We start from the raw sequence: 27849 nt of genomic DNA on the forward strand, positions 1-27849 counted from the left end.
TTTCTTTCATTTCTGGTCAGTGACTTATTTTCCTGGTGCAGTTGGTACCTTTAATAGCTTACTCATCCCTGTAAACATTGAATTCATGGTTTTTTTACTCTATACCTACCAAACCAGTACCTATTATTATGTTACGTATAAAGTGAATTAGTAGAATCAAACCAATGGCTTGTGAGCAGTTTAAGTATATGAAGCAGCCTTCATACATGAAACTCAAAAGACAGTTTGGGTTTTTGACCTGGTGAGTATTGCCTCCGTGATATTAGCCATTGCCTGACATCTTGCTAAAGAAAATCCATTTATCAGACCAGGAGAATTTCCCTAGAAGTACACATGGACCTATTCGCCTCAAATAGAAGAGATGGATGCATTCCACTTTCAGTTATAAAGCTCACAGTATATGTAATTTTTAATTGATCTCATTAGAGCAATACCACACTCAATATTTATATAATGGCTGTAAATTGTACATTTGGGAGAATGAGAGAGACATGAAAAATCCTGGTATGGAGATTAGATATAAATTAAGAACTCTTCCCATCATGACGTATCCTTTGAGTGCAAAGAAAGAACCTATTATGTGGAGAGAAATAGAAGAGTACACTTGCTAAACAGTTTCAGCCAGCCAAAGAGGAGACTTTGGTGGAATAATGTACCTACTCAGGGATACAGGACTAGGAGACACATAGCGCTCATGTCTTCAGATTAGGGGCAACTATTTTTTTGTGTTTTTTTTGTTGTTGTTTAGTTCCTTCATGGGGATTTTTAGTTCAATTGGAAGGAACCTACAACGATCATCTAGTCCAACTGCCTGACCTTTTCAGGCAGTTTAAAAAAGTGTGTGCATGTACAGTTATATAATGACTGCAGAAGCCTACCTCTACTAATAAACATGTAAGATATTTCATTTCATGTGCTACAGTACTGTTCAAGTAGTTTCAGTAGTGTTCTTAGCTTCAGTATTCTTAGCTTTGATATGTGTTATGTTAAGATCGAAATTGCAAATATGAAGGCTCAGGACTATAAAAGCCAAGGCATTTTTTAATGTTTTCTTTTCTTTTCTTTTCCCAGTCAGCATAGCTCTAGATGACCACTGTTAGCATTGGTGAGAATTTAGACATTGTAAAAGCTTAGACACTTAGCTGCAGGCTTGGAGGCACATAAGCATAGTGATTTATAGCATGGGGTATTATACTGCAGGGTTACAGTGTTTGGCATTTTATATTTACAGAGAAAGGAATGTAATATTCAGTCTCTAATGTGGCCTCTAAAAACATGCACAAAGCAAAGTTAGTACATACCTATTTTTTCTGGTATCCGGAGTAGATATTTTTTCTTGCGTACTTTAATGTAGTATGGACAGGGAGATTTTTTTTTTACACTTTCTTTTTTTTACATTTAAGGTCAGACTACAGTGCAGTAGCTAGACAGCACTGAAAATTATCACAGTGTTTCAGAGACAAGATAAACAGCTACTCATCCTGGAACAGGAGATTGCAGTAATCACAATATTCCAGAGGTATTTTTCAGTCTGTATTAGCTACCAAATAGAATAATAATAACTACAGAATATCTACAAATCCCCTAAAAACCTAAGCCTTTGGGGTACTTTATGGCACAATGGCACCTGCACTTGAGCGGAGTCCTCCTGAAAGCAGAGACCACAGGGGCATCCAGTCAATCTAAGTCAACCCCAGTTACCGCCACCAAAATTGTAAAATAATGAAGCACTTCATTAAAGCCTTCTGCCTACAGAAGATACTTGTCTCGGAGCTCTTGACTCTGTGTCACAGGCTCTTGGTTTGCCTTTTTCTCTCTCTCGATGGCACTGTGTGTCTACTGCCTGAATGATGTTAACTGTGTCCTGGTACTGCGTCGACGGGATCTGTATGAAGGTGGGTAATAAAACTCGGGACAGCTTACATCAGTCACTTCTGAGCACTGTTTACAGAAGACTGCTGCTAAGACAAATCACTCCGTGCCAATGGGGGGGTATAATTTTATCCCTATATCTATTTTATTTCTACAGTGGAAGCACCAGTTTGATTAATAAAACTGAAAACAACCTGCCATGCTAGAAATAGTCATTCACATCGCCCATCCTCAGGGACCCCTTCAGTGCTTCATAGACTCATAGAATACAGTCATGGAATCATTTAGGTTGGAAAAGACATTTATGATAATCCGCAAGTCTAACCACAAACCTAGCACTGCCAAGTCGACCACTAAACCAAGTGCCACATCTACACGTCTTTTAAATACCCCCAGGGATGGTGACTCCACCACTTCCCTGGGCAGCCTGTTCCAAGGCTTGACAACCCGTTCGGTGAGAAATTTTTCCTCATATCCAATCTAAACCTCCCCTGGTGCAACTTGAGGCTGTTTCTTCTCATCCTGTCCCTTGTTACTTGGGAGAAGAGACCAACACCCACTTCACTCCTTTTCTCCAGGCTAAACAACCCCAGTTCCCTCAGCCGCTCCTCTCTTAAGACTTGTGCTCTAACTTTTCGCACAAAGCCTTCCCTGGGCCAAGGCATAAACTTCGTAGAAACAAACTAAACAAGGAAGTAATCTGGATTTGTTGAGGTGGTAGACACAGGCAGGACAAAGGAAAATCCTGAGGAATGATAGGCGCAGCAACAGCCAGCGCTGCCAGGGAACTTGTGATGAAATGGGTTCAGGTCTCTACCAGAGACACCGGAGTCTGGGCAGGCTGGAGAGTAGTAGACATGCTACTTTACCTGAAAAATTGTAGGCTGCAGCCATTTTTGATAGATCACTAGTACAGAAATGGATAGCAGAACCGTAAAGCTCTTATGAGTATTCTCTGACCATTCCCAAACAGCAACTGCTACTGTTGAACTTTGCTGGTAATGGTTCAAGCCACAGTCCTCCAGCCAAGGTCCCTCAGCAACTTTCACCTTTCTTGTGAATTGCAATTAAATAACCATTCTGGCATTAATTTCAAGTGTTTGGTTACTAGGTATCACCAGAATTAGGATCCGTAAGGCTCAGTAATTCGCTTTTGGTATGACACCTGTGGCTGTGCGTTCAGTATGTGGATGGCTTTGGTGGGTTACCTCTACCTTGAAATGAACATGGCCACTGTGACTTCTGTGTGTTACATTCAAGTGCTACATACTCACTTCTGGAAAGAAGGCTACCTGTGTTTCTGCCATTTTTAATTATCATAGCTGTGTCAAACCACTTGTAATTGCCAATGCCCATACAACATACATAGACGACCTATTTATCTAGGCACAGACTGTATTGTAGCTTCCCAACACCGCATGGCTTAGTACCTCATAGCTAAAAAAGCAATAGCACATAGTCACATTGAAGTTCTAATTTGTTAGCTCCGGTTACGCTGGGTCACACAAATGTCCTTCCAATGCTATAGAGCATTTGTAGAAAAGTTAAGATAAAATTTACATGGAATACATTGGCTCAATGAAAATCAACGTTGCTAGTAAAGATCCCACTAGGAAAAAATAAAAATGTTTCCACTACTAATGTAAGAGATTTTTTGGATGCTGAGAAAAGCCCTAGCTCCAGAAACAGTTAAAACGCAATCCAATGGTACATGATTCTATGCACCCTATTTCAATGTTCATTCAACCTTGGTCAGGTTGAAAACATAAATAAGAAAAGCGAAGCTACAGCAGTATACTTAAATTCGACTTCAACTTTCCGGACGACTGCTGGAAATACCACACGGCAGAGAGGAAACAGTTGAGGAGGTTCCTGGAGTGTGTGGAAGATGACTTCCTGACGCAGCTGGTAAGCGAGCCCACCAGGGGAGGTGCCTCGCTTGACTTGCTGTTCACAAACAGAGAAGGACTGGTGGGAGATGTGGTGGTCGGAGGCTGGCTTGGGCTCAGCAACCATGAAACAATAGAATACTCGATACTTAGTGAAGTAAGGAAGGGGGCCAGCAAAACCGCTACCATGGACTTCCGGAGGGCGGACTTTGGCCTGCTCAGGACACTGGTCAAGAGGGTCCCGTGGGAGACAGTCCTGAAGGGCAAAGGGGTCCAGGAAGGCTGGACGTTCTTCAAGAAGGAAGTCTTAAAGGCGCAGGAGCGGGCTGTCCCCATGTGCCGCAAGAAGAACGGGCGGGGAAGACGACCGGCCTGGCTGAACGGGGAGCTCTGGCTGGGACTCAGGAAAAAAAGGAGAGTTTATCACCTTTGGAAGAAGGGTCAGGCAACTCAAGAAGAGTACAGGGATCTCGTTAGGTCGTGCAGAGAGGAAATTAGAAAGGCAAAAGCCCGGCTAGAACTCAACCTGGCCGCTCTCGTGAGAGACAACAAAAAATGCTTTTACAAGTATATTAATGACAAAAGGAGAGCCAAGGAGAATCTCCATCCTCTGTTGGATGGGGGGCGGGGAATGTTACGAGGATAAGGCTGACGTACTCAACGCCTTCTTTGCCTCAGTCTTTAATAGTCAGAGCAGTTATCCTCAGGGTACTCAGCCCCCTGAGCTGGAAGACAGGGACAGCGAGCAGGATAAACCCCCCATAATCCAAGAGGCAGAAGTTAACGACCTGCTACGCCACTGGGACGCTCACAAGTCTGTGGGGCTGGATGGGATCCACCCGAGGGTGCTGAGGGAGCTGGGGGAGGAGCTTGCTGAGCCACTCTCCATCATTTACCAGCAGTCCTGGTTAACTGGGGAGGTCCCAGACAACTGGAGGCTTGCCAGTGTGACGCCCATCTACAAGAAGAGCCGGAAGGAGGATCCGGGGGAGCACATGGAGAAGCAACACTGGAGAACCAGTTACAAGCATAACAGAATACTACTTTTTCAACTTCTAAGGACAGTTGTGTTTTGGGTTTGTTTTGTTTCGTTTTAATACAAAATTGATTGGTTATTGGAAAGCTTCAAGGAACAAAAAGGAAGGTTTGGATGCAGAGAAGTTGACTGACAGAGCTTCAGGCACCAGGAACAAAATGGAAGATACACTGTTTATTTTTCCTTATACCCCTACACTTGCATACTCTGTCCTTCCAGCAGTCCCAATACATCTCGGATCTGGAACCAGCCCAGGAGGCCCAGTATTGCATACTGGCACCACGGTACTCTGCCTAATGCCGTGCCAGTAGACTCCTGCCTTACTGTTCCCATCTCTTTTCTGCGCTGGCAAAACTCTCATTGCAGTCATAGACTGAGTAAGGACTACAGAGTTCAGATTTACTTCATTTTCTCTTGATTTAGATTAAACAAAAGCACTTTCCTGCTCCTAAGCATTTTAAATTACCTTCCCCCCCAAAGAAACAATTCAAACAAATACATTTCATCAGCTAATTAGCTCCATGTAATCAAATGCAAACCTCCAACATACATCAGCCTCAGTCCCCTAGTGCTGGTCCAAGGCACCAGGTAATGAACTGGGCACATCCTCAAAGCCAAAATGAAGCTTTTTCAGATATGACTAAAAAGGCCCTGTAACCCATACACAGAGTACCTCCTACTAATGTATAAATAGGTATATCACATTCCAGTGCATTGTAGCAGATTACTACTGCATTAGGATACTAAAATAGCAATAGTAAGGTACTATAAACAGTGGTGCTTTGCAGTAGGCTTGTAACAAAGTCTGTAGCACACTATATGTCTAAATATGCAGTATTTCAAACAATATCTGAAATATTGTTACTGCAATAGCTCAAGAGGGGGTGCTCTAGCACTGAATTTTATACTGCAGTGCGGCATAGCATAACTTCTTGAAGAAGATGCTCTTCCTACACCAGCTATCACAGTTGTACTTTTTGAAATTCCAGGACAGATTCTGGCTTGAATATTTCTGTTTCCCCACTGTAATCCCCCCAACAAGCCTTAAGGGGCTTGAACCTTTCTTGGAGATTTCTCTCTCAGGACACACAACCAGCCTGTGTCCGCAGCAATGAAGGGCAACATTTTCAAAACAAGGTATTGCTACAGCAAATCCCAGACTGCAGTTTGCAAGGTGTTGGTAAGTGATACACAGAACCACAGTATAAAAGGAAGGTTTCTGTCTATTGATTCAAAGTACTGTGCTGGAAAGGGTATATTGTCAACAGTAGTGCAGTGATCCAAAAGCAAGAACACCACGAGCTTTCTGGAAAGCTGGTGTTAAAGGTTATCAAATCACAATGGTAAAGCCAAGTTTCTATATAAGCCCAAAATCAGCATCCTGCCTAAGTACCCACCTAACAGCAGGGCCTCATTGCAAACTACTTTCATTCCTCTGTCTCACGTTGCAACCAACTCACTTTCACGCATGCAGTCCTCTTCAATCAGTACAGCCATTAATCCTTCATGATTTACACATCTGGTCTTACACTCCATCTCAAAGTTAACTCAATTCATGGTTCATAGTACACAGGTTCGCACCTACATCATACAAAAAGGAATGGGGCGTCTGAATCATACACAGTTCTCACCTCCCGCCCCCAAAACCGAAAACCCTCCTCCACCCAAACCTTGTCTCAGTTTCCAATTAGCTAAGCACCAAGTAGCAGCAACAATTTATAAATAATCATATTATCACAGCCAGAGATATTTGATCACTGATGTTAGGCATTTTATATCTCATGTGTGTGCCTGTAAGTCAGAAGATGAATCAACAGTGGAACCAGCAGGCTTGGACAGTTACTTACCCCTTTATGCTCTTCTAAACTTGGGGGAGTCAGGACACGAATGATGCCTGACTGCTTTTATAAAGCTCTTGAGAACTATGATCTTGAGAACTTGAGAGGCTGATATAGCCTCTAAAATAATTTTTGCCTTTATGCTTTTTATAGATCTCTATTCATCCCTCTCTATAAACATCACAAAGGCAAAAATTTCTTATCTTACAGGCAGAGGATGACACAGAACCCATGAAACATGATCACTTCAAAAGGGATATACTATTCTGTCCAGTGGCAGTTATGAGCTCCTACTGGAATAGAGTTACACATCTGACAGAAGAAAAGAAAGTTCTTAAATAAAAGAAGAAGGATTTCTACGTTTTATTATCATCTACTGAATTACTACAGTCCTTACAACTATAAATTACCCTAGGTAAAAATGATCAAAGGGAATCTGAATGAATTAACTTATGCAATACTTGGCTACCATCTTCCATCTAGCCGTAAAAGCACAGTAAATGCCCATTTCTAATGTATTCAGTGCAATGCAATGACCCGGGTCTAACACTTTCTTCCATCAAAAGATTCTGAAGTATACTTTAAACTAATAAATTCAGCATTGCCACACTGTGGTTGAACAAAGCAAGTATTGTTACGTCCTATTATAAAATTAGAAGAGTGAAGAACAGAGTATTTCAGTGACTTACTGTGTGTCCCACATTAGCTGAGAAATGGCACTACAAAGCAGTCTCCAGCTCTCCCAGGCTCACACCATAAATGTACAGCTGTCATCTTTCTGTCCTCTTTGGAGATTAAGCAACAGAACAAACATATCACAGCTCTAAGGATCTTTAACGGATCAAAGGATCTCCTTGCTGATACAAATGAAACTGGAACAGATCAAAGAACACCTTGCAATGAACATCATAAATATCCAGTCAATGTCTTCTGTAGAGGCTGGCCTCTCTTCCCTGCATCCCAATAAACTCTTTAATAACATATCTACCCAAAATCTCCTCTGGCTAGAGAAGAATTTAACTGGGCACACCAAAACAAACCAAAAAGCACTGCATGTTTGTTCCTGGTTACTATATATCGTCTCATAACATCTTTCTACTTATTCTGTATTATGGTTCATTCAGAAATATCAATCATTTTGCTTGAGGCTGATCTGTAACATGGGTTAGTGTGACTTACATCATGGTTCAGACAAGTCTAGTCCTTAATAGATACCTAGTCTTGACGAGACCAGGCAGGATGACTGGGATGTATAAGAGTTGAATACTTCTGAGGAAAACGCCAAGCTAGTAAGAAGACAAGTATTTAACAGCTCAGACGACTTATTAAACGAGTCCTAGTAAAATAAGAAGAGTATCCCCTTAAAATTGAACAAAGCAGAGAAGCAATTGTGGAAAACCTTATCTCACCACAGTAAGACACAAATCCAATGAAAGCAGATGATTATACATTTGTTTAATGTTCGCATTTCATGCGGACCAACGCATTTGCTTTGAACTTCCAAATCCAGTAATCTGAACCAACCTTTTAAAATATCACTTCAACAAAAATTAAAGGTTTTCTTTAGGCTCTATCTTTAAAAAGAAATGTAAGGTTTGTAGAGAGAAAAACAGAAGGAGAAGCACAGTTTTCCCCAGGCCTGATACTGAAGCAGCACACATAACAAAAGACTAGAGCTAACACTCACGTCTGCCCATTTTCTTAAAACAAGTAGGCAAAACAAGCCATGTACACAAAAAAGTTTTAGTTTAAAAGACTGTCACTTTTTTAGTCAATTTTCAATCACCTCCTCCAAAAAGTGTATCTTTTTAGTGAGTAATTTAATGAGTAAGGAAATTAGGTAGTATATAATATAAATAGATAATATATAATTTTGAACAATTGCTAAGACATCTCAATATATTTCTCAGATCTGTTTTTCCCTGCTTTCACATTCAGAGGAGCAGCATGGTGGAATGCACTTATCCAGACCACAGATGTGTTCACTGAATCACCTGATCAGTAGGTGTTAAACCAGCCACATGTCTCATTGTAGACATGACTGCTCTCAAAAATCGTAAGATCAGATCCCTACTGAGCAAGTTAGTCTGTTGAGAAGCACATCTCAAACTTTTTCTCCTTAATCATTGCTGTTTGTTTAGATTCTTACAAAGCAATAGAGAAGCTTAAGCACTGAAAACAGTGACTTTTAATATGAAAATATCCATGACAATAAATTGACATGAAGCTCTGCATGAACTCTGATCCTACTTTAAAAAAAAAAAAGGAATTTTGACATACAATTCTATATAGCCACATTTCCTAACATGTTTAAAAGTGACAAGCTCTCCCTGGTGGAACTATGGTAGTTTTCCCTGGAGAAGAAACCCCCCTGCTCAGCCAGGGGATTCAAAAGCTTCTTCTGTAACTAAACAGTGATGATACATTCAATTACTTAACCCCTCACCACCTTTCCTCTAATATTCCTGTCAGTGTCAGTCCAACAGACTTAGCTACTCTTAGTTACACATGACTCTCTGGGGCAGATGTGGCTTTTAAAAAGAAAAAAAAAAAGAGAGAGAGAAAGATAGAATTGCTTCACAGTCATTTGCTGTATTTCATCCAAATTTAGTGGAAGTGAGTTTATGACACCATTAAAACTTTGGGATATTGTTTATTTACAAAAATAACAACATAATAGCAGCATTTGACATTTCTTTACTTGTACCATTTCATAGCTGCTTCATTAATGCAAAAATATACTCTACCAACGTGGAACAAGTTTGGTTATATGTTTATTAAACTTAAAAGACCTACTTTATTACCAGCAATATCAAACTTAGAGAAGGGAAATAATATTTTTGCTGATGTAGTGCTTAGGTTCCCCAGGCATATCTGAACCCAGACTGTGATAGGTGCTGAGTATAATATAAATTAATCATAGCTCCCGTATCAGTGGGAAAAATAACCAGAAAGGATCTACTGATAGATACATGAACTGTGCATGTCAAATTATTCTCTTGATGTTTCCAAAGCAGATCCTCATTCCTTTGATTAAATTATTATGAAAATTATGTATTTATGAAGTAGCAGTTTCTAAGTGGCCCATGATTTACTCATCAGTGCAGCACTAGTTCTAAATCTTTGCACTAAGGAAGGTTTTATTGAGTAGGGCAACAACTACTTCTTCTAAAAAAGCTACTTAACTGGCAGCCTCATTAGTGACATCGAGGACTGAGTGAAAGGAAGATGAAATTATTCTTTTACCATTGCTGGTAAGTCTTTCAGGTCAACAAAGACACATGTAACCTTTCCAATGGGAGAAGAATAATTTCATTAGCAAGATTAGTATGGAACATACTTTGTACACCAAAAATCTCTAGTCTTGTGTCAAATTTGGCACTAGATTAATGTAAAAATGTAACAAAAAAAAAAGTGTAAGCTGAAACTTCCCAGAAGAAAATATATAAACATCTAAAAACACATTTTTGCTGTCCATGTTCTCCTGTATTAAGCTCAACAGTTATAAAACTGATATGACCGTTTTTTAAAAAAATTTTTTTTTGCCCTTTTGGATAGTAAGAGTTCACAGTTTCAGAAAACATTGTGAAAACTGAAGCTTCTCAATTGTAGTATTTACTTAAACAATACAGATTTGAAGTGTTACAGCTGAATCTCCTCAAACTAAGGGGAAAGCAGCTGCCTCCACATATTGTCAGACAAGTTTATTAAGCTGTTTTGTATTGAAGAGAATACAGAAGAAACCCCCATACTAATGTGCTCAGATCCTGCAATAGGACTCACCTACAAATGAAGCATTCTTGAATTTGAAACAAAAATAAACACTGCGTGCAAAGACATTTTTTTTAAGTTTAAAATTAAACACAATTGAAAGTGTATTTCTCTTACATAAAAAAAACCCCTTTTGTACAGTGCTTTTAGTTTTCAGTATTATTTTAATTACACTTTTCAACATATAAAAATAAACCTAAGGTACAAGCTGAAAACTTTTTTTCTGTTTACATATTAGCAAACAAAATTAAGTTCTCTTAGGTAATTCTCTTTAGGTAATAACACTTAACGATATCTACAAATTTCAACTGTCCACGCTCCAATCTCTAGTGAGAAAACTACATCTCTCTGAACTAAGTGCCTACTGATTTACATTATTTTAGCCATTTACAGATCTTAGCATTTGTGTCACTAAGTCCAATTCTCACTTTTAAAATTATGATAACACCAAAGGCAACAATCGATTGCTATAAAACTGTAAGTACCACCAAGTGGCAGGCGGGACCCATAACATGCCCCAGTTTGCAAGCCATTGTTCAGAATTCTCATCTTTAGGATTATTTGTTTTACCGTTACGATGCAATTTTCACACTAACATTTACAAAATTCAATATTATTTTTGTCTGGTTTTTTTTTCCCTCTAAGCGAATGGCTAGCAGAATTAAAATACATGAACTCTAACCTGGTTTCAGTACAAATTAACAAAAAGACAGTGATGCAGAGATGCTTCAGACCTAAAAGTAGAAGATACACACATCACTATGGCATTACTGCTTGCAACGGTCATACACGTGAATGAAAAAAATAACACAGTAATAAGGACAGGTATGAAGTATACAATAATTTGTACCATACAAAGCAGCCTTTACTTATTATCACTTCCCTACACCAAAAGAAAATCACAGAAATACCTAAATCTAGTTACTGTTTAAAAATACCAGTACAAGCTAAAGGCAACACAGAGAAGCTACCATGTAACAAACAGATTTGCAGAGTTCCAAAGTAATTTCAGGTTATTGCCTTAGATGTAACTGGACCAGGGAACACTAGCAAGCAATGCAAAGCATGCTACAGACTACAGAATTCACCTTCTTTGCAGCTGAGTAAACACACTCAACTGGCCACAGCTCATTTCAGAATCCAAGTTGTGCATAGGTTGCTGCTGGTAGCCAGCTAACATAAAGATAGTGCAGGTGTATATATCTGAAAATGCCATCAAAAAAATTAGCAGGTGACTTAATGGTTAGGCAGAACCCACATCTCACTGATTTCTCAAGTATTCTTCAAACGTTTCTAGTTTCCAACTGAAGTGCTTTTTTCCCCTCTTAGTTCTAATTCCGAAATATGAAAAACAATATTCTTTACATACCATACTATCAGTGTTTGCAAACAAAATTTCATCCCTCACACTTGTGTAAACCTATTGACTTCGAGGAATTTATCCAAGTCATGGCCACCTCTATTCTGAGCTCTGAATCCTGTTTCATCCACCAGCAGTTGTCTTCTGCTACCTTCTTTCAAAATCCAAAGAAAAGTCCTATCTGTTACCCAGAAACACTGTTGTGAAATAACTGTGGTCACTAATGGAAGCTTACGCATACATGCTTTACATGGTCTTAGCAAAATGGCACCATATCATCACTTTTCTGAGCAATTAAGAGTCACATTTTGAAATAAAGGCTGACTCAAATGAAATTACATTTAAAACAATACAGCTATCATGAGCTACACTGTTCTCAAAACCTCCACTCAATTTAATTTAATTTATAAAGTGCAAAACCAAACAATCTGACATGGCAGGTCAGCATGCAAACTTGTTAACAATGAAGGCAATGGACTTCCAGTGGAAGACGGACACATTTGATGGATGATGCACACAATCCTGTTGGAGCAAGCAGAAACTTCATTACTGTGCTACACTACCGGTTTGAAAATGAGCTACCCTCTGCGGAGATAGGCATTTTACAGAATAACAGATCTCTAGAAGTGGCTTTTTAGGAAGAGGGGAACTGTAAAACACCTAATACAGACAGACGGAACTTAACTACCTCACAGATCTGCACAGTATTTACAAAGCAAAACCAGAAAATACAGCATTTGTAAGAAAATATGACTTGAGGTGGGCAGGAAATATGTGTTTGGTGATTGGTTGTTTGGGGTCTTTTTTGCCTTTTTTGAAAAAAAAACCTTTCTGTAAGGGAACCATTAATTCACATACAATATAACAATGTGCTGCATATGGACTTACACATGTGATAAGTTAGCTAGTAAGGCTGCCATCTTTAACTATTGATTTCCAAAGGCATGTTTCTTAGCTAACTGTACACAATCCTTCACATATTCTGTAACTGATATATAATAGAGCTATGCAGTTTCAGGATAACAAAATTCAAGAAATCAAACTAATATCAGCTGAAACATGATACACTGCAAGAATTCTAATTCCTCCCAAAGGAGAAACTTAGCTTTTCAAAGATATTATAAATAATACATGTATATTTTCACTGGTATCCACATTTCAAATCAAAGAAGCTGTGTGAATAAGACCAGATCAACTAAAAATATTCCTTTAATAAGTATGTACCAGCAGAAACTTCCCTCTAAAATACTTAATTTTATTAGTGAAATGGTACCAAAGATAACAAGTATACAAACAATCTCTTTGCTCTATGCTACTTACACATCATAAATAAGACGGCTGTTGTTGCAAGACACAATCCTTCACAGTCTTCCTGTAAGCATACAGATTTGTCATTCTTTTATCAGAATAAGCTGTTTACCAGCCAACAGCATGTGGCTTAAACATCACAAAAATGACTGTCTATACTTTACATGGTAAAGCATTTTCTATAGTCTTAAATGTACACAGTGGCAAGAACATCAAATCCTATCGAAAATGAAGAGTGATTAAGCAGCTTCACAATCAAACTGGGTTTCATTACCTTAGGAATTGGGCAAAATTTTCATTCCCTGTAATACACTTTTTTTTTTCCTGGAAGAATTAACTATGCAAAGGAAAAGAAAAACAAACTGAAAGCAAATAGCTAATATGCTATTAAGTTTTTTTTTAACTGAAAGAAATAAGTCTTCCCATGAGGTAAGGCAATTAAGTAATTTGATTGTATTAAGTTGTATTAAAAATAATCTACTCGATTTTAGGTATAAGTAAGTTTTAAAGGTATGACTCTTAAGAAATCTCATGTAACCAATTAAATTAGTTCAGAGAACACAAGCCATGTTTTACCTTGACAAAAATACTTGCTTTGTCATTCTCCTTTTACACGCTTTCTGTCCCCAAAAATGAAAAAAGAATCTCTACCATATAACTCCTGTGTAAATTAGAACTTTTTTCCCCAAATTATTTATCCCCCTTCTTTGCATACAATTCCTTTTATATCACCCAACAGGTATCGGAGAAGATGATGGGAGAGGTAACAATTAAGGCCATCCAAATGTAGATTAAACGTCTAAAGGGCTGTCTTTGATGCAGGTGATCAGAAAATGCTTTGTATTCAGCTACTACTTTTGTACAGTGGTGGTCCCCAAATTGCATCTTTGCTTTTATCTATAAATCTCTTCTAAAAATAAAAAATAAAAGTAAAAATGGAGCTTTAGTATTTTAACAAGTGAATCAAACAACTGTTCTGACAAATCACTTGCATTCTTGTTTACAGTATGGTGGTGGCAAAATAGCAATAGAGATCATTTAAAATTTAGCTGAAAATGAGTAATAGCACATATACATTTCTAGAAAATACCACACTTTAAGAAGGCACTAAAGCTTCTGCTTGTGCTCCCATATTTTTTTAAACAAATAAGAAAAATTTATTGTCATAATGGCACCTGTACTATTTGCAGCTGAACAGACACACTGCAGTACGGCTCAAAACAAAGATGTAAGTTCTGATAATATCATACAGATGTGCTCACTTCTGGAAGGACAAAAGAAAACAACAAAACAAAACAACCCCAAAATAACCCAGTAAGCTAACCTATTATCTATAACATGGCAATGTTCCTTTTAGGAACAGAAAAGTAGCATGCATTGTTCAAATACTTAAAAGAAATATTAATTTTAGGGATATTAGTAAGAAATTCTTTTAAATAATAAAACCCAAGAATCTCAAGCAGTGAGCAAATGAAAAGCATACTAGTCAGTGGGTATTTAACATAATAACCGTAAAACTGTGTTTATGTTTAAAAACCCTTTCCCTACAGTCGTCATCTACAACAAAAGAGTGTATATTTATGCACCATTTCCAAGCACATCAAACAGTACACATTGAAGTTTTTGTGGATTTTTTAACCCACAAGGTAAAACAATACAAAATTCATCAACAAGCAGTATTTTAAACAACCTTCAATGCATATCTTCAGCTTTTTTTGGGTAGTACAGGTTTACATCTTTCAGTTTCTACTTATTTGTAACAGCTTATGGCAAAACTTAACATAAATCATTTTACAAATAAGTACAGCCATCATGGAAATGCATGGATTTTCAGAGATGAATAGTTCTGATGGCATCTGCCTTTTCATGGTATAACTACTGGTCCGTGCTCTCTTGCTTTACGGCAAGAAGACAACAAAGCTATCACAAGAATTGGAAGATCTAATAGTACTATCAACGTGTTCAGGTTGATTGCTTTGACATTTTCTTCCTCATTCTGGGAAATAAAAAGCTTTGGATTTCATTCCTTAGTTGAATCAGAGGTCCATTCTTTGCTTTAAACCTCTTCCATTTTAATTGAGAGGTTTTCTTCATTTGGTTGACAGTTCCCATTCTGTTGTAGTTTGACTTCATCTGTCCTTTGTGTGTCCCTGTTGTCTACTTCCTTGTCAGTTTCTGAATTCTGATCCTCTTTAGTGTGATCTTTGTCCTACCAAAGATGAAATTATTTTACAAAAAAATAATATTCTTAACATTACAGGATATAACTTCCAATCAACTCTCGGTACTTTTGTGGTCTCAATTTTTACATGCCTATCTTGTCTCAGCAATTTTTAGAGTAGAGGTGTCAGCTTGTTTTCCTTTTTTTTTTTTCAAAAAAAGCTTTCTTTTCAATTGGCTGAAGTTAAGGCACTCATAACAACCCATCATCCAAGAAATCATTGCCATAAAGTGATCTGTCTTTGTCATCAATATTCAGAAAAAACAGAATAAGCAGCATCATGGAACTTATGAGAAACAGCTCCAGAAATTAAGTAAGACTTCACCATATTTTCTAAATAAAATAGGATTAAATTTTTTCTTTCATATTTTTTGCCAGGTATCTGATGCATTTTAAGAGAGTTCTTGGGTAAGATAATTACTTAAGCATGTGGACAGAGTCACGTAAACCAGCTGTTTTATAGCAGTTGAATAATTCTGAGTACAACAAACTACACTTCTAAAGGCATGCTGCTTTTCAAATTCTAAGATTAAACAATTTGAAGATGTTTCTTTTGTTAATCACACCACCTTCTATTCTGCAGGGGAAAATCCCACACCACTCTTCCCCAACTCTTCAACTTTACTCCTGCAGAGTCCAACACACAGACCAGGACCAAAGCAACCAGGGAGAGGCTGAACTGCAGAGTGAAAGTTTATTAAAAAAGTAATCTTTCCAGCTTGACAGCCAAGCTGTCCCTGAACGCTGCTCCTTAGTTACACAGTCTGCTTCCTGCCTGCTCATACAACTAGGCAGCCAGTGAAGTCCTAACATATGGCACAGAACAGGGAAGAGAAACCAAAACAATAACCTATTCACACAAGCTCCTAGAGATCCAGTAGGGTTCAATCATGAAGTCTTATCAAACAGGCCCTCTAACACCAACTGTAGGTCTCCAACTGGCAAAATATGGTAACAATTTGGTAAGGAAAACAGGAGAAAAAGAAGGGAGGAGAAAAAGAAAGAAAAAGAAGGGAGGGTATTTCAATAATGGCTCCACTAGCATCACTTCACTCTGCTTATCACTTGGTCACACAGCTTACCTTCAAAGTAGTGGTGCTTTTATCAGATTTCTCCTTTCCCTCTTTTTCTTTACTACTTTTTTTCTTGGAGGTGGAGCGTTCTCTTTCTCTTCTTTCATTATTTGTGTCTCTCTCTCTTTTTTTTTCTTTCTTGTTTCTGTTCAAGAAAATTTTTACTCAAATCAGAATTTGATCCAGCAGCAACAACCTTCAAACCATTTAACTGCAAACTAAACTCTCATCTGTGGATTTTCAAAAAAACCCCAAAATGTAACGAAAACCCCCTCATAAAGACAAGGGGATTTTTTGACTGAAGAGAGCTAAAGAATGCATGTGTTCAGTATGCATGCTATTTGCAAAGAGAAAACCAAATTAATCTGTATCTGATGAAGGGCTTTTACTGATTTGAAGCAAATTTGCATTGTTGACAGAGTTGAAACTCTCCAGTTGAAAACCAAATCCATGGAGGTTTTTGCTTTGGTTTGGTTTTAAATTAAAACTGAATCATACTGACTAATTGAAATAATCTGAGATGATTAGTGCAAAGGCAGCAGAACAATGAAAATACTAGAAATTCATCCTCCTTTACTGCTAATTAACTTTTATGTTTACATCAAACTGACCTTCGTGGAGAAGGAGTTCGTGAAGACTTTCTTTTTGTTGTTTTGGATGTTTTAGGAGACTTGGAGGGACTTCTACTCTTCCTTTTACGCCTTTCTCTAGAGGACCAAGAAATTCAAAATCATCAAAGAATAAAAATAATAAACTCCGGAACTGGATAAAAACAGAAAGCTCTTAAAATCATCTGGCACAACAACTAAGTAAATATCCCTGGATTTAACATTATATATCACCAAGAACATATGAACTGTACAAAGCAAAAAAAAAAATTCTCGCTTGTTTCAGTTTGGTGGGAAAGGGGAGGCTAGAAGTGGGAAAAAAAAGGTTGTGCCCTCTCGGATTTTAACTTTTTGTTTATCCTCACATGCTTGTACTTCTACCTGATAACAATGGAAACACACTGAATTCACTAATCCTATGTAAGTAAGAGTTTCTTCAGCCAGGAAAAGAATACAATTTAATTGAACAGCCACATTAAGACAAAAGGCATAACTTGAGCACGACGAACTTCAAAATGTAACATTACAACCTGAAGATCACTGTAATTTCAGTTCAGCTTAATTGAAGTTTAATTCCTAAATCCATGAGCTAGCATTCCTATTGCTTTAGAAGCAAACAGTGCAAAATGAAGCTCAAGCTGTTGTCGAAATCAGAATAAATAAATATCTATTGCTTTCCTAGCAGTCCTTGCTCAGCAAACAGAATGTTATCATTCTGTAAAACACTGAAGAGCTCGCAGTATTTTACAAAACAGCTGTTTTACATAGATATATGGAATTTGCTGAAGTTGCTGTTATGAAGTCTGATCTTGCATAGAACAAAACATTAAATAACTTGTTGCAAACATTCTGAGGCACATGTTAAAATAAAGCAAAAACTGAGCCAGTAAAGCTTCATTCAACATAAACGTGAATCTATCTCTGTCACAGTATCACCTCTTCATAGAGCAGGAAAAGCAGACAGGAAGAACCATCAAAGAAAAACAGGGAAATTAAAAATCAATTGAGAGGGCATTTCAAGATATGGCACAAAAGCTACACTTATGGATAGTAGCTTTTGCAATTCACACCATTCGGTGTGAATATTTGTATCTTCAATATTTAGAAAGACCAAGAAATCAACAGTTATTAGATAAATTACAAAAGGATATATTAAGATATGCCTAGTATCACTATCTGGATTGATACTCTGACAATATCATCTACCATGACCTCCTGAAGCTGCACAGGACAAAATTTCATAACTATTTTGTTCAGCAAGCTCTTATGTTTGATTCAACCTTTAGTAAACAAAAATATAAAGTGGCCTCAAAATCATGGAGAAAATAACACAATCACTGATCAGCTGTTCATTAGTTAACATGCATCTCATTTTGAACATCCTGACATTCATCATCATCTTTTTTCAAATGAGAATACTGGAAATTGATATATTATTCTGACAATGCTCCCACTTGGGCTACATTGAGTACATCCCCAATTTATTTTGCTTGCCAACATACATATCTGTGAGTAACCAAGTGCCTTAGTAATTGTGTTCAAGCTAGAAACTGTTTATTCATGAAATCTAATTTTCAGTTTCTGCTTGTCATATTTCAAGTTGAAGAACTACAGCTGTGTGTGACGGTATTTGTTCCCATCCCTATTACATTTGTCTATACAAAGATTTTTGTGCACCTGTTTTTTAACACTCTTAAGCAATACTAATACAACAAAATTTAAGAAAAAACAAGTGTGAATACTTTGATATCCTATGTCTCTTAATCATACACAGAACTAACATTCCGTACCTATATCCTCTGCTAGCCTGTAGATGTCTGTTGGAGAAGGAGCCAGATCCTCCTCTTCCTGTGGTCTGTGTCTCTATCTTCAGCTAGGAATCACAAATAGCCATCTGATTTCTAGTACTTGCATGCTGTCTGTCAGTAAAGCAAGGTCAGTTGCCACCTAGTTCTCAGAAGGTCCTGTATGTCCTATTCCACCTTCACCTCTTCTCCAAAAAGACAACTATTTGTCCAATATTTTACACTCATCAGGTAAAGGATCAGTAGCCCCAACTCAGTGCTGCACTGTAAATCCAGGTAACTGAAATGCCAGGTTGTTGGATAATCTTCTCCAGAAAGGTTTGTAATGATTTCAACTATGCAACGTCAATCACCAAAGCAAACACATGCCCCTAAATGCAAGCTAACTGGGACTCTGTAGCCTAACCTATTCACAATTACTTTTCAGAGAATAATAGAATTACTGAGGTTGGAAGAGCCCTCTGGAGACCACCTAGTCCAACCTCTCCCTCCCCCACGTTAAAACAGGGTCAGCTTGAGCAGGTTACTCAGGGCCACATCCAGTCAGATTTTTAATATCTCCAGGATGGAGACTCCACAATCTCTCAGGGTAACTGGTTCCAGTTTGCCCAGAAAAAACACGATTTAAACACTAGAAAAAAGAATTTCCCATATGTCAATATGCCTACTGCCTCTTAGCCTGTCACTGGCCCCACTGAGAAGTCGTCTGGCTCTCTCTTCTTCACACTCTCCCATCAGGTATTCATACACATTGATAAGATGGGCCCTCAGCCTTCTCTTCTCCAGGCTAAACCTCCCTCAGTCTCTGCTTGTATGACGGATGCTCCAAGGCCTTTATCAGTTTCGTGGCCCTTCACTGGACTCACTCCAGTATGTCTGTGTGTCTCTTGTAATGGGGAGCCCAGAACTGGACACAGGATTCCAGATGTGGCCTCACAACCGCTGAGGAGACGTACAGAATCACCTTCCTTGACCTGCTCACAACACCGCCTAACGCAGCTCAGCATACTGCTGGCCTTCTTGGCTGCAAGGACCCCCAGGTCCTTTTCTGCCAGCCAGCCTTCCAGCCAGTCAGCCCCCATGCTGTACTGGTGCAAAGGAGTTATTCCTGCCCGGCTGCAGGATTTGGCTTTTCTCCTTGTTCAACTCCATGAGATGCCTGTCAGCCCACTTTTCCTGTCTGTCGAGGTTTCTCTGAATGGCAGCACACTCCTCTCCCAGTTCTGCATTGTCTGCAAACTTGCCGAGGATGCACTCTGTCCCATTTTCTAGGCCACTGATGAAAACATTCAACAGTATTGGCCCCAGTATTGATACTCTAAGGATAACGCTACATCTGAAGAAAGAATTGTAAATCCATATAAAAAATTGCATATCTCTCATCCTCCATCTTCAAAAGAACACTGTCCTTGTTTAGTAACATCTGTATAAAAAAAATTAACTTCATATCAAGGTAGGGTTTTGTACTGTGAGTCCGCTAGAAGAGATGCACTAATTTTGACTAGAATTCTTTTCCCAAGTACATGGCATTTGGGCCTTCCATGGCACCTTCTTAAATAGCAAAATTCTTAACGGGGAGCATAATTGTTGCAAACTAGAGTATGAATTTTTGGTAACATCCAGCTAACTACACTTGCTATTTGACATTAGGAACTGGATCTTCCATCAAGATTCTTACAAGCTGCACATTGTCAAAATCTTAAATCGTTTTTCTACACTTATCTAATTCAACACTCCTGAGGCCTACAGACAGAAAATGCTATGTTTTCAAAGCTGGCAGAACCACCTCTACCCATGAAATAATGTTATAAATGCATTAAAATAGGAAGTTGCATATGCTTAAAGAATTTTGCCCATAAACGTCCAAAACAACATGGACATTTCATATAACACAAATAGAATGTTCAGAAACCAATACACCCTTTCCTGCCTTGTACGGACCATGAACGCCTGATTTTTGTGGACTGTGGGAATTTTGCTTTTGCCCAGTGAAATGATTATAAGACATAGAACTTTTCATAATTCATCCACCATTTCATTTTCCCAAGGTAACAGATAAAATTTGGTATGTAAATTTGACGTGGTACTATTGAACTCCCTAATTCCTGAGGTATTCAGAAAGGACTTTTTCCACCAAAGCTTCTGAACCTAAGTTCGCCACAACTCTTTTAGAATATGCCTGAGTTAGTCCACTTACATAGCTTATAGTCAATCTTACAGCCTCCTTTTGCTGTACTGAATTTATCCAGACTTCCACCAACTTAGCCTCCCTCAGAGGCAAAACAACAGCTACATTAACTTAAACGTTTTCCTGTTTACTATCAGCATCGTTAAGGAATGTTACTTTTTACTTGTACCTGGCCATATAACCAGCTAAACAAGGTATCCTTATCTTCCAACTGAGATACATTCACCTTCCGAATGGCTAGCCAGCCAAGTGACGTGCTTGCTTCCTGCTGTTCAGCCATCCAGCTGAAGAGTGGCAAGTACTATCGCCCAACTGTTCGCAAGATCTACAGATCCAACACTGTACAGTATGTAAGTAACCAAGGAACTATGTAATAGTAACTCAGACTTTCACCAGGACAAAGATGATGTGTGATGTCACTTTATCAGAACTTTTGGATGGCTCCAACGCAGAGAAGTGGCACAAGAATTATCTACTTACTGACCTCAAGGTCTATACTATATGGTTACGTGAAAGGCAAGCACCAGCAGCCCAACAAGAAACTATGTTCTATCAGGCATCATACACAGCTCTTTGTAAAAGATTTTACTTTATAGGAAAATCTACAAAACAGAAATAATACAAATTTAATTAGTAAGACATATGGTGATATTGATACATAAAAACTAGAATGGTGCCCCACTGAACTGACAAATCAAAAAAAGCATGAAAAAATTCTAAACAAACCTGCTGGAGCTACGAGATCTTCTTGAAGAGCTATAGCTTCTTGGGGGTGTTCTGGATCTCTTCTCTTTCTTCTTTTTATCATCTCTGTCTTTTTCTCTTTCTCGCTCCTTCTCCTTATCCCCATCTTTTTCCTTTTCTTTGTCTCTGTCCTTCTCTTTGTCCCCTCCTTTGTCCTTATCTCCTTCCTTGTCCTTGATCTTCTCTCTGTCCTTCTCTCCTTCTTTCTCAATATCTTCTTTTTCCTTGTTCTGGTCTACTTCTTCCCTGTCTTTTTCCTTCTCCTTATCTTTCTCCTTTTCCCTGTCCTTGTCCCTGTCCCTGTCTTTGTCCTTATCCTTGTCCCTGTCCCTATCCCTGTCTTTGACTCTCTCTCGATCTTTGTTTCGCTCTTTATCTCTCTCCCTGTCCTTCTCCTTGTTTCTCTCTTTATCTCGCTCTCTTTCCCTGTCTTTGTCTCTGTCTCGGTCTCTCTCCTTCTCCTTGTCTCGGTCTCTCTCTTTCTCCTTTTCTTTGGCCTTTTCTTTTTCCTTGACCTTTTCTTTGTCTCTCTTCTTGTCCCTGTGAAAAGCCAAACACAAATCCATTAATTCACCTTTGAACTTTCCAATTAAAATTACAACTAACTCTTTAGCATACATTAATTGCTCAAGATAAAGTATGCATCTCTGTTGAAAAATAGTAATTATTCAATATTTTAATTTTCCACCCCTGTTCACCGTGAGGGAAAGGTTATACAGCTAGGAAAAATTTGGAAACCAAATTGGAGAAGGGGAGGCCAAAATCAAATCAAGCTGTGATCTTCAGAGCGATATTATTACACTTTGAGACATTATGTCTCTTCACCTCACAGTTACATTATTATACATACATAAATTTTCTACATTTTGTCAGGAGTGAGACAAACCCTACAATCTGTAAATCCACTCTTTACTAGAAGTGTGTCCACATAAAATGGACTGCAGATTAACCATCCCCACATGAATAATGACAGCTGACTGACAGAAGTCTTCTGTGAATTCTACAGTGTTGCCTCACACAGATATCCTGGAACTGCTTGGAAGTCGAACAACAATTAATACAGTGAAATAGAAAAACAGGGATAAAATTTCACCAAACAAATTTCCTCAAAAGGCAAATGTAAAGTCAAAACTCAATCAAGACAATTCAATCATCTGTAATGTCACCAGGAATTCGAAAATCATTGAAAAATTGTTAATACAGTAAAAAGAAGCAAGGATAACAGAACAAGTCAGCTTCTTTGGGACAGGCAGAATGATACACGTTCATAAAAAGAACAGTGAGGAAAATTCCAACTGATGTTCTATTTGTCAAGCCAAACAAAAATTGATTAAATCACAGATTTGGCTCGAAGATTACATTTTGGTATGGGATTATTTGGAAGTACAAGACTCCATCTTTCCTTTCTAGCAGAGAGACACGACTCCTAGATCTGCCTCTAGGACATTTGAAAACGAACAATAGTTCAGAGAAAGAAGCAGGAGAAAGCACAAGAGGAGAAGTTGATTAGCAGGCCTTTATACGTCCAAGGGAACCAGACTGACAGAAGTTGCTCTGTCTCTGGGTATTGGTACCTATTCCAGCATTTTTAAAGATTCTCAAAGAGACTCCTTCACACACGAAAGGTCCTAAGCACAGATCCCACCTTTCTTCAACAGAAGAAGTGTTTGGTTGTTATCTTCTCAACTGCTAATAAATAGTAGGCTGTTATATGCTGTGTGACCTGACAACTTTGGTTCCCATCAGGTTTTGGCAAATACTCAGAGAAGGAATGTAAGATCATAAAGATGAAACAGCACACAATCCCTGCAATAGCAAAGAGTCTGACAATGACACAAGAAGTCCTTCCAGTTAATTTATCACAGAGATTTCATTGGACTTGCCCCTTCCAGTGAGCAGGTATCTCAAGAATCTCCAGACAACAGCAACAGAGAATCAAAAGGATTCATCAATAAAGTCCTGCTAGCTACATAGCCTATTCCTGTTTCCACTGAGGTCCACAGATCTGCAGTTCTCTTTCCCACAAAACTTATTCCCTCAAAAAACAAGAGGCAACTGCACAACCTAAGTATGAAGCTCCCTTTATATAAATCAGGGGAATTACAGAGATGAAACAGAAAGAAAAGTACCTAGACTTCTATTCATGAAGCTACTTTCATAGGCACTTTTGGTTTGTGAATATTTACTACTTCATCCCTCAGAAAATTATGTTATTATCTTTTTGGAATTTCACAGTTCAATAATTAGATGATCAGACTTAAAAATTAACAGACTAGGTAAAATATAGATGTATTAGATCCTGAAATGCAAATATGCCATATAGCAGACACATGCACTTGTGCCCACAGCAGTGTATGGCCAATATGAGATAGCCAAAGGTGAAAATAAAAGCTCATGCACAAAAACTTTATACATGTTCTCAGAATGTGGGATCAAGTTCAGCCTGAATCCAACCTTCTCAACAGATATAGATCGAACAAGCATCATCCACTTTTTTGCAGGTTGCACAGGCTGCGCAGAACATTCCTAATCTATTGGTTAAAGTCTGGCAAGTAAAGTTACCTATTTTCCGTCAGCTTGCACATTGGTATAAATGTAGGCTAGACTACCAAAGTTTAGGTACCCCAGTGTGGTGGTTTAACGCCCATAGGCACCATATGAGCTACTATGAAGAAAATTAACTGTACCCCAGCCAAAACCAGTACACTCAGCATTAAAATTTACTTTCTATTCTTTTGTCCCACAGGCAAAGCCTAGGGACAGGCTAAAGCATTTAGAGACTCTATCCTTTACCATCACCTAAAAAGTTTGTCAGTTTTTTTTTCAAAAACTCTGTACTGTGTGCTAAGAACAACAGTATCATTTCTTAGGAATGGAACTCACCGAGAATGAGAGCGACTTCTTGATTTCCGCCTTTCCCTAGATCTAGACCGTTTTTTCAGGGGGCTTCTGGATCTGCGTCTGTCCTTGTGTCTTGAGAGTGATCTGTTGCCAGATCTACTTCTATATGAACAATGCCAGAAGAAAAATATTTTAATATTGAAACTTCATAAAAATTAGGTCAACCAACAAAGGAAAAAGAACATAAATCTTGCCTCACTACATAAAATTATATAGAGTTACACCTCAGTAACATACTGCCTACAAACATTTTTGCAAATATGGATACTTTATCCTTCACCAGGTGCACATGCCCTCCTTTGAAACAATGCACCATTTAAGTAATACCCATGTTTCATAATAACCTCCATGAACATTTTGGAAAAATACAAATTCATATCATATTAGGATAGATGTCCTTAGAAAATTACACTGCGTAAAATCTACTATAGACAATTTCTAGCAGGTTGTAAAAATGATTAGTTACATTTTGTTTCTTCTCCAGGCTCAGTCACTTATTGCAGTCTTTGTCACTGAAGATAGATGGCTTTAACTGGTCTCTTTTTGCTTATCCCAGCCTTACAATTTAAATGAACTTTAAAAAACCAAACCAAAACAAAAAACCCACTACTATCTGTGGTTCAGCATTTAGTCAAATTACCTTTTCAGTTGAAAGGATTTGTTAGCATGGATTTCAATTACAAGAATTCTCAAGGAAAGGAATGAGCATTTACCACATGATAAGTAAGGAATGCAAATAATGTGCAGATACCCCGAGAAAAATTCAGTTAAAGTCTTCTGATAAACATATGTACTATAGTCGCAGATTTGATGAAGAAAATAAGACTTTTAAAAATTACTATATTCTTTTTATCCAAAATATTCCCTATTTTTGGAAGCTCATACTCCCTAGAAAAGCAAAAATAAAAAGCCGAATTTGAACATTAAGTTTCAAAAAACAACATCATTGGATACTTTGCCTGAGAGGTTAAGGTACCATGAAGTTTAACTTACCAAACAGTGTGTACCAAGAGGAGAGGAGAGGCAACCATTTTTTACCTACAGCTTTGCTCCGCCTATCAGCGCAGAAATAAAAACTAACTACAGGGCAAATTAATTACAATTGAGTCAAAATAACACCTCAAATAAATTTTGTATCATAGAGATGAAGATGACTTAAGTGTTTTATAAAACAGTAAAACAGGGAAGTGGTAAAGATAGTTTATTCTCAGGGATGAAGTTGCCTCAACAGATCAGACTGGCCTTTTTTCAGCATGTTCTCAAAACTGACAGTAGCAGTGGTAAATCGTTTTTTTTTTTTTTTTTTTTTAAAAAAAAAAAATATAACCATCAACAGTTGTTTAAAGCACAGGTTTTCCAAAAGTTAAAAAATGCAAGTTTATCTTCTAAAAATCAATTTGGTTTATGTCAATACAAAATAGAACTGAGATTACTGCAGTGTTATAAAAAGATTGTTTTTCACTTAGGTCCCGAGTCAGACAAATAGCAAAGAAGCAAGCAATAAGGAAGTGACCAAATGATTCTTCTTGCATTAAAAAGGTACCTAATATTTTGATGTCATTAGATAACATGTACTGTGGTGTCTCGCTATTGCAAAACTGAAGCCTGCACTTGCATCGTATTTGTTTGGTAGTATAACTGATGACTCCCTTTGGCCAGCTTTTCTGTATCTAAAAGAATTCTAGTTGCCTTGTTAAAAGACGATGCATGAAAGGATGCAACAGAGCTGTTGCTGCAACACTGACAATACTCACCTTTTTAATGTGTAAGCTATCAGATACATTTTGAATTTCTTTTTTTTTTTTTTTGATACTTAATGTAGCCAAGTATCTTTAGATTGATTACATAAATGCTCAGAAGACATTCCTGACATTGAAAGAATCTGAACCGTTTCAGGAAGCGTTTGTAAGTCTCACATAGCAAGACTGTCTCATTCTTGGAAAAAATCTTAATGGGTATACTTTAAGGGTGATCTATTAATTTTATTTTCTCCCATACGGCAAAGCCTGTTTCAGAACTGAACAAACTTAGCGAAGCAAAGAAAATGTAAAGAATGAAAAACTGCCCCTAAAGCAGCCGCCTTCTGCTTTTAAAAACCATAGCTTTACATTTACAGTATAGTAATTAAAAATACTGCATTTGTTAACTCGATGTTTACAAGTTCAGGACATCAGGAACTTTCTACTAGCAAAACCAGCCATCCTATCTGCTAAGGGTGTTAACAGTAAACTACATGTTCGATCCACAAAATACAGGTAACTATTTCTTTTTAAAATACAGGTCACAAAATGATATTATGCTACATGGCACAAAATGTACCATGAAACCATAGAAATGGTTATGCTACATGGCACAAAAAGTGCCTTCTAGTGTTTTTAAACCAAGAGTAACCCTGAAAACATTTAGCAGTTATAGGGAAAGAGTATCTGGTCACAGGTGAAGTTCCTGGTTACTCTGATCTGCTGAGTGTAAGTTAGTAATCTTCTCTACAGGGATACTTGTCTTATAACTCAGTTAGAAATCTCAGTAACCACGACCACTCAAAAAACCCCAGTATGTCTTAGTTCAAAATAAAAATCATACCTACCTGTGTTTTGAGTGCGATCTTTTCCTTCTAGATCGGGATTTTGAGCTAGACCTGGATTCTGAACGAGAATGGGAACGAGATCGACCGCCTTTTCTTTCACTGCTCTTTCCAGACTCTGAGAGGAAAAAACCACTTTGCAGTGTAAGCTCAGAACATTTAAAGATCCCAGTTAACAATCTGGCACAAATGGAATGTACCACATATAGTGCAAGGGGCCTACTCTTTGCACATCTTCCTTCTTTGCAAATATCCTTCAGAAACATCCAAGAAAGTCATTGCATATACTCGTTGAGTGCAGCCATCCTGCAGCAGTACACATAAACCAGATAATTATAAAAAGCTAGCTCTATTAAGAATGGGATTTATGTTGCTGCCACAATGCACAAGATCACAACATGTTCTCCTCTTGGTCTATTATTTAATATAATTACTTTCTTTTTTTTAAATAACCTGAGAAGAATAGAGTAAATTTAGAGGGCATAATTTTGAAAACAAGCATAAAATGTAAATAATAATTAGTACTTTTAGATATTTCAACCACTGTACAAATATTGAAGCCTTATTCCTCAAACATTGTTTTGCGGGAGGAAGGGATGGAGAAAACAGGGTGAAAAGTTTGATCCAAAGGCCAGGAAGTCAACAGAAACC

The 27849-nt window shown here is 37.9% G+C and overlaps 1 protein-coding gene across 13 annotated transcripts in view; it reads right to left on the reverse strand.

Annotated features, from left to right (window-relative positions):
• Positions 1-27849, reverse strand: part of SREK1 (splicing regulatory glutamic acid and lysine rich protein 1) — a 76377-nt gene that overhangs the window by 25104 nt on the left and 23424 nt on the right. For 5 of the 13 annotated variants that reach the window (XM_075136583.1, XM_075136592.1, XM_075136590.1 and 2 more), the window contains 7 exons: positions 27202-27316; positions 24597-24716; positions 21696-22253; positions 16980-17075; positions 16378-16513; positions 13087-13138; positions 9276-11140 (listed from right to left, as the gene is read on the reverse strand). In XM_075136583.1, the coding sequence (XP_074992684.1) occupies positions 10998-11140; positions 13087-13138; positions 16378-16513; positions 16980-17075; positions 21696-22253; positions 24597-24716; positions 27202-27316 (1220 nt within the window). In that variant the 3' untranslated portion in view covers positions 9276-10997. The other 8 variants (XR_012670859.1, XM_075136586.1, XM_075136587.1 and 5 more) reach the window with 8 other exon arrangements.

Source organism: Calonectris borealis, chromosome Z, assembly GCF_964195595.1.
Source record: "Calonectris borealis chromosome Z, bCalBor7.hap1.2, whole genome shotgun sequence".
Taxonomy (NCBI): domain Eukaryota; kingdom Metazoa; phylum Chordata; class Aves; order Procellariiformes; family Procellariidae; genus Calonectris; species Calonectris borealis.